The following is a 7,980-nucleotide window of genomic DNA, read 5'->3' on the forward strand; positions in this document are numbered from 1 at the left end:
CCCCAAGTTGGCGTACATCTGCTTGCAGAAGGCGCGCTGCTGCTGGAAAGCCGTGTCCAGGGCCGTCTCCAGGCGCGCCATGTCCGTCTGGAACTGGACGTGGAACTCGCGGCCCACGGCGTCGTTGCGCTGCTCCAGCGAGCGCTTGCGGTCCAGCTTGTCGTGCACGCGCACCAGATCGTCCGGCGGCACCTTCCACGGTGGCCAGCAGCTGCTGCGCCTGACCGGCCAGACGGCGCTCCGTCTCGGCGCGACGCTCCACCAGGTGGCTCTGCTCGTCGCGCTGAGCCTGCGTCTGCTGCAGCGACTGCCGACGGCGGACAAGGTGACGAGGTCAGACGGACGGCGGACACGGCGGCGAGGTCGGACTGACAGCGGAGAGGTTCAGCCAGCAGACACCGACCAACGGGTACGGGCTGAGCCGCCACAGGAGGCGGGGAGCATACGCAGAGTCGCGGCCGCTGACGACGGCCGACAGGGTTGGTGGTCGTGGACAGCGCGGAGATAGCAGTCATGGTGGAGGGCAGAGCGCGAACCACATAGCAGGCAACCGGGGAACGACCTCGAACGCCAACACGTTGATCAAGTACTCCGGCATAGCCCAGCAAGACACACAGGCTGCACGGACAGGGCCGGCTTCCTTTAACAAGGTCAAGGACATACACGGCGAGCTTCCGTTAACAACGAATAAAATGTGGCAAGTGTTCCGACATGAGGACGTGGCACAGCAGCTGGCAGTAGCCCGGTGATAACGCCACATAACACCAATGTAACACGAGCCTCTACAGCGTACTGTAAACAGACGACAGATCGCAGGATATCACCATCCAGGTCCAGGTTTTTTTAGAGGTGCCGGATCGGATGCGAATGATGTAACCTAAGCGCTGGAAGCGATCAAATAACTTGACAGACCTCTGCACGGCCGGACAAGCCATTCCTGTCCAATACGAGATAAAGTAACTGGCATCACGCCCTTTTGATCATAAAAGCTAAAATCACGCGCGCCAAAACGACAGTTCCATAACGTCTAGCCCATCTATGCCCGTGTGTCCCGCACAATCCAATCATGACTACCAGCGCACAACCGCGCAGGCGAACAAAAACCTCGCTCGGTACCTGACCAACACGGCGCTCGACAACCGAACCGAAGCATGGGCCATTACACCTGAGAACTCGGCGCCTGCGGACACTCAGCGCGAAGGTCCGCACGGACGCGCGGCGAGGGCTGGGCTAGGAGCCAGCGTCGGCGAGCGCCAGCGGCGAGGAGTGGGTCGGCCCTCGGTAAACGGGAGCGCCCAGCGACGTACAACACCCAAGTGGTGCGGCAAGCGAGCTTCAGTTAACGCCAGTGGCAGGAGGCCAGGAAGCGTGGTACAGTACGTCACGTTGCCTTGCAGCCATAGACTGGAAGCCGACCTCCTCCCCGGGTCCGGCTGAGGTCACGTGACCCCGTGCCGCCGGCGGCCCCAGCGTGGCGACAATAACAAGAGCCGAGGAATACTCCAGTTTGAGCTCCCAAACCAACGGCGACAGTCTGCACCCACGAAAGACGCTGGCGCAACGGTAAAACGCCGGGCTACTGTACGCCGCAGCTAAAACCTCCACGTCATGCTCACAAAGACAACAAAAAAGACCGTAAATCAGAGGCAGCATAGGTGACACTGAAATGGTCAGCTTATCATTAAAGGAAGTGTCACCGACCATTTCCAATGCTCACAAAAAACGGATATTGACCCACTGGTTGCAATCGTCTTCAGTAAAAAAAACCTTCATGGTGCACGGACTTACGGCGCTAATGCGAGAAGCGAATACTGTGAGCTCTGAACCGTTCGCGTTGCCCACAGGAACACGTAACCGCAATGGTGAGGCCAGAAACGCTTTGCGGAGCTACAAACACGGTAACCAGTACTTGTTCACAGTCTGGCATCACAGGAACGCGACAACGCCTATCCAGCTATACAATATACCACCTACCGTTGACTACCGGTAGTCCTGGGGAAGATGAGAGCGGCTGCCCTCATCCGGCGAGGATGCAGTGGAAACAAACGAGACAAAGATCAAATATTCAGTTTCCTATCTTGCTTCGCGCGCAGTAATACTCGCCGACTGCATATCTTACTACACACGTTTCTAGTGGAAGTGTGTGAACAGTTTCAGGTGTCCTAGACATGTCGCGAGTGCTCGTTAGGCCATTTTCGACATCGTCAACAGTCAACTGATGGAGTCAGTAAACACCATCAAGATAGTGTAATTGTCTACAGTGACATCACCAGGGTATACACAACTCAACACGTAATTGGTGGTCGAGTGACCAGACCACCAGGTCAAAACGATGTTCAAGGGCGCCCAAGCGCTACCGCACGATAAGAAAATACACAGAGCATGTGTTTACACGCGAGCAGGGTAATTGGGGTACACCGCAAGCTTCGGCACTGGAAGAGGCTGCCTGGCAAGCGAGTGGGTTGGAATTCCCTTACGGCTGGGATTTCATTCAGAGCCGCTTCTGAAGCGTTTCTCCGGCCCTTGAACGCAAGGTCGGCTGACATCTGACCAGAGGTCGGCCTGGTCGGGGGACCAGGGGAGGGTTTCAGGCCTACTAACGGGAGGAAACGTAGCCACGGGCGGGGCTGCCCCCACTACACTGAATCAGCAATGGACAAAGTAGCAGAGCGTACGATTTCGGGAGGCTCAGACCTTGGTTAAAGTGAATCCACTATACCTGGGTCTGAGCTTTACTTTGTAGGGGCTTTCGGAAAAGAGCAGTTCATGCGACACTTTGCCCTCGACAAATTATGCGCTTGACATCCTTATATGAGGATGTCCTAGCCCGGCCGCCATTGCAGACTCCGGCCCACAACACCGAGGGCGTCACTGAAATAACCGGGACGGCAGGCCCAGACCTGATATTAATGGCGGCGTGTTGTGATTAATGAACGCCACTAACTCCGGGAGTACTAATTATACTACCTGGCACCGATCTGATAGCGGGACACCGCGCCGACTTGCCATCAGTCACATCAGAGAGATGCGGCCGAAATGGTCCCCGGCCGAACATGCCCACCCCAGGGGCGGGGCCGTCCGTAAATTTTGCTCGACTGCCCCGAGCCGACAGCACGGGCCACCGCGCGGCGCCAGCCGAGAGCCGCACTAAATAAGCGGGCGTCCACGTGTCGGGCCCGGCGGCGCCGGCGGCCGTAAAACAGAGTGGTGTCCTGCAGACGAGGTCAGGTGAGCGGATCGGCCGTCCGACGGCCGGGCGCCCCGGCCAGGGACGCCGCCCACGGAGGACCGGCGGCGTGGCAGACCGCGCCCAGACACTGCACACAGCCGACCGGTGCCATGGCAGACCCCGCCCAGAGACCGTGCACACGGAGGACCGGTGCCGCGGCAGACCCCGCCCAGAGACACTGTACACAGCCGACCGGTGCCGCGGCAGACCCTGCCCAGAGACACTGTACACAGCCGACCGGTGCCGCGGCAGACCCCGCCCAGAACACTGTTCACAGCCGACCGGTGCCGCGGCAGACCCCGCTCAGAGACACCGCACATGGAGGACCGGTGCTTCCAAACCCCGGCAGCACCAGCGGTGCGCCGCGCATGCGCAGCGTGGTCGCGCCCTGGGGTCCGGGGCTGGATGGCGGCGTTCGTGTCGAGTCTGGCACATGGGTACCGCTGATAACAGACAGACAGACGGGATTCCACAACACACGGCTGAAGACCACCGTGTTTTAACAACCACCACTGTTATCCGCGTACGCGCGCGAGCGCGCGCGCTCCCACGCACACCCACCCACACACGCCGCCCACACACCCGCCCACACTCACATCCACACACAGTGAGCCGTGTGACACCAGACCCGATCAGACAATGACCACAGGAGCTTTACATCAGCCAGCAGCAGCCCGCAGTCCGGACGTGCAAGCTCTCGGCGCTGCTTGTTGTGGGCGCTAAGTCCAACACATTAAGGTGAAACCGCCATTGCCAATTTGCGATCGTATGTATATGCTAAACACTTCGTTGTTTATACCTTACCGGATAATGGCAACGCCCACAATTCCCGGTGTCGGTCTACCGTACGTAGTTTTGCGCATGACATGTTGCATCCTGGATGTTAACACCAATCCAAAATTTCACACAAAATGTGACAGCCGGCAGCTTACAGCGTTTGTGGTGTGTTTTAGGTACGTGTAGCGGGTTTATGCCGCAACAGATGACCGGGAGAATGGCATGAGCAGCATGAGCAATGGCAGAGCCCGCTGCCGCCTGGGCCCCGCCAGAGCGCATCTTCACGTCCCCGGCACCGGTGCCGCCTCACACCGTCACCCGCGCCTCACAGCGGCGGACACCACACGCACCGCTGCCCCATACGCTCGGGGAACACGCGGTAGCCGTCGCGGCGGCGCGGCGCCGACTGAACGCCGGCAGAGCGCGGCGCTGCCCAGTCGGCGATGATGGCGTCAAACGAGCCGCTCGACCAGATAATGGAGACTGATGACACGATAAACAACGACAGCGCCCACGGCTTACAGGGTAAACATTCACGACAGGTGCGAGGAATGGCGTGCACGTAAGACTAGAAGTTTTGGAAACTTACTTTGGGTGAGTCTCCAGCCAAGCAGCCTTTGACAGCAGGGATTCAATCACAATGTGGGAGATGTTGCTCTTACCTCTTCAGTCTTTGCCAAGTTGCATCGTGTGTCGCACAGCTTACTCTCCGTTTCCATGAGAACAGCCACCTTCTCCTCCAGAGCAGTTGTCTTCTCCGCCAGCGCCGTTTTCAGATCGACGAAAATAGCCTGGACATCCACGCCAATCATGAACATCGAATAGCCGTGTGCACAAACTTAAACGCTGGCGGCACGGAACCATTGATCACGGCCGAGGTCCAGATGCAGCCCAGCACGCTGGCTGGGCCAGCAGCGCAAACACGGCAGTCACGTAACGAGGATAGCCGACACACATTACCAGCACATCGTTGACGTCAGATCCACATTTGGCCGGTACTGCATGCTGTCTGACCACCGTAAAACGCGGCCTGACAGGCAGTGGCCAGTCCAGGCACGTAAAAAAGCACGCCCAATGCTCAATAACTAGTCACGCCGTAAACGCGAAAGGCATCGTCACATACTGCGAGAAGAAATACTGGACCACTAGGCATGCCGCCCGCGTCAGCGCCGAGCTGACAGCGGCGGTGCTGGCCACCCAGAGCGAGCGCGACACGCGTCCACGTCAGCTGGTGAGCAGTGAGTGCAGCATGTCCCCCCCCCCCCCGCCCCTCACTGCCTCTCTCCCGCACAACTGCACGCTGGCGGCCGGCCGGCACACGCACCTGCTTCTTCTCAGACTCCTCCTGCAGCGCGCGGATGTGGTTGACCTTCTCCACGATCTCCTGCTCCTGCTGCTCAATCTTGCCCAGCATCGAGTTGTAATTCTCGGGCGCCAGGTACACGCCCGTCTGCTCGCGCGTGGCCAGCAGGTCCCGCCGCAGCCGCTCAATCTCCTCCGTGTACTCCTGCCGGGGGACGGGTCGGGTCAGGTCAGGCCTCAAGGCTTCGGCGTGTCCGCCAACCCGTGCTGGAACGGTTAGACCGGGCTTGATCTCTTCCGTGGAGTCCTGCCGGGGCAAGCTAGGACACGTCTAAGCCCACACAATCCGTCTATTGGGTTATCCAAACGGACGAGGTCAAGTCACTTTGACTGACTTTCCGAGACAGCTGCCAGAACTTGTATCGCACACGGAGCGCAGGCAAAAAGAATGACAGCGCGGGAGACAAGCGAGAGGCACGCCAGCACGGATGTCAGTTTCGGCATCTCCACCTAATATTCACGATACTTACCTCTCCCCCTCGTCACGCGGCGGGGGGGGGGGGGTATGGATTCAGGAGACCCCCTCAGGCCAGGCCCGGCGTAGGGGCAATACCTCACCTCAAGAACGCAAGAGCCCATGAGAAAAAAAGACACGACGAATCCCGTTCGAAGCCCACAACGATCGCGCACCAGGAGCGCCGCTCGACCGCTGGCGTAGGCTGGCGGTAATCTCCCCGGTGACAGGGACACTGACAGCGCCGTCCCAGGACCGCAAAAACCACTCCCCCAGCGCGCTACCAGCCGCCGCCCTTACGCCTGCACACAACAGGAGAACAGAGCCGGCCAGCTGCCGCAGCGGCCGCACCTCATTACATGCAAACGGCGCCGGTGCTCCGCGGCCGGCCGCGCCTCTCCAACTGCGTGAGCGTCGCGGCGGCGGCGACAGCGGCGCTGTCGGCGCGCCGCCGTCGCCGGTGGGCGATCCGGCGCCGTTCGGCTGACGCGGCGTGCGCGCCAGTCAGTGACCGGCGAGCAGGGCCGGCGCTCCCACGGCGTCGGGCCGCCGCAATGGGCCGCGTTCGCGCGGCCGGCGGCGCCGGCCGCCGTCCGGACGTGCCGGCCGCGGCGACGCCCGGGAGCGCGGCGCTCGAGGGGCCCGGCAGCGGTGCCGCCCCCGCCACCGGACGCTGGCACACCAGTCAATCACGGGCTGCAAGCCAATCCAGCTGCCGGCTGTTTCAGCCGGCTGGGAAGCTTACGTTGATCCCATGCCACATTCATTGGGACAACATCAACGAAGATTTCGATCGGAAATGCGGCGGTTGGAGCGCCGCCAACCCCCACATGGCGGTAATATTGCCATTAATGACCTGGTTCACTTTCGAAACTTATGCTTTCGTAGCCGGCGGTCGCCCTAAACGCCGTCAGGTGCTGGCTGGCCGGAAGGCGTCGGATCGGGTTATGACCATCACGGCAGCACAGCTGCAGCCGGGCGGTGAGTCACCATCTGGCCGAGCCTGTCGCTATTCCAATCACACCCCATGTTGAGATACGAGCGTGCGAAGCGGCGCCGACTGATGGCATGTTTACCGGCGCGGCGCAGGTCACGCCTCGCTCCACCCGCCGGCTAGGCGAGGTCGAGCCGGGCCGCTCTTACGCTTAAAACTGACAGCAGACGCGCCCCAGACTAAGCGCACTCCCACGCTGGCGCCCGCACACCACACCAGGGTCTGCGCACTGACGGCGGGCCGCGCCAGCTTCGCGCCCACCGCAGCGAGGAGGTACAAACATCTTCTCACATCTTTGAACTGGAAAGGGCTATAAGAACGAACGAAAAGCATTCGGCAGCTCACGCAAAACCGAACACAATTGTCTGTGGTCATTTTGATGACCGAGATCAGGGTAAGTTGGTATCAGGTCAAGCGCTACGTGGTTTTGTTTGATAGGGTGTTCTGCAACCGCGTCTCCGAGCTTATCTCTGCGCGTAAATCTCTCACATATTATAAGAATTGCATACACGTCACAGTTAATAACTACGAGTGTTTGGGAAGAGACATCATAGGACATCGGGCCATCCGTTTCCTTTGAACGAGAAATCCCTGCGCAAACCAACTGTATTCGTTTTTGACTGGGAGCAGACATGGAGGTCTTAAAAGCGATTTGAAGAAGAAAGAACACCTTTAAAGATCATGACAGGTCAAGCGGGTCGCAATCCCAAAATGGGATATTTGATTTATCATTATCACTTAAAGAATCATTACTGGCACAGAGTGATGTGGCTACTGGCGTCGAAAAATACCGACAGCATAACACAGCTCCTAAAAATACGGACCTCCAGCCTAGGGAAGGGAAGAGATCTACGACATTTGACGTCTCAGTGGCACCCACAGGTGAAGAAATTATGCTGTTGTTCAGGAAGTGCATGGAACCAACAGAAGACACTAGTAGAGTAGATGTTATATGTAGATAGTAGATAGTATATGTAGATGTATATGTAGATGTAGATAGTAGAGTAGTAGACACCTGTGATCGGAGCTCGTAACGTCGTAACGACATTGGGGCTTTACGACGCACTCAACTGCTGGGGCTATATGGCGTCGCCTGCCTCTCACCCTGGCAGAAAGGGCGGGCACCGTGGGGAATCGAACCCCGTACCACTGGTTTCCCAGACG

The 7,980-nt window shown here is 59.0% G+C and overlaps 1 protein-coding gene across 1 annotated transcript in view; it reads right to left on the minus strand.

Moving 5' to 3' along the window:
- Position 1: 1 nt before the first annotated feature.
- Positions 2-7,980, minus strand: part of LOC119109601 (kinesin-like protein KLP2) — a gene marked incomplete at its 3' end in the record, with an annotated part of 31,466 nt that continues 23,487 nt past the window's right edge. The window contains 3 exon segments of the mRNA XM_037233293.1: positions 2-307; positions 4,669-4,797; positions 5,331-5,513. Of these exon segments, the coding sequence (XP_037089188.1) occupies positions 2-307; positions 4,669-4,797; positions 5,331-5,513 (618 nt within the window).

This window comes from Pollicipes pollicipes, unplaced genomic scaffold, assembly GCF_011947565.3.
Source record: "Pollicipes pollicipes isolate AB1234 unplaced genomic scaffold, Ppol_2.1 Scaffold_7231;HRSCAF=8579_pilon_pilon_pilon, whole genome shotgun sequence".
NCBI lineage: Eukaryota > Metazoa > Arthropoda > Thecostraca > Pollicipedomorpha > Pollicipedidae > Pollicipes > Pollicipes pollicipes.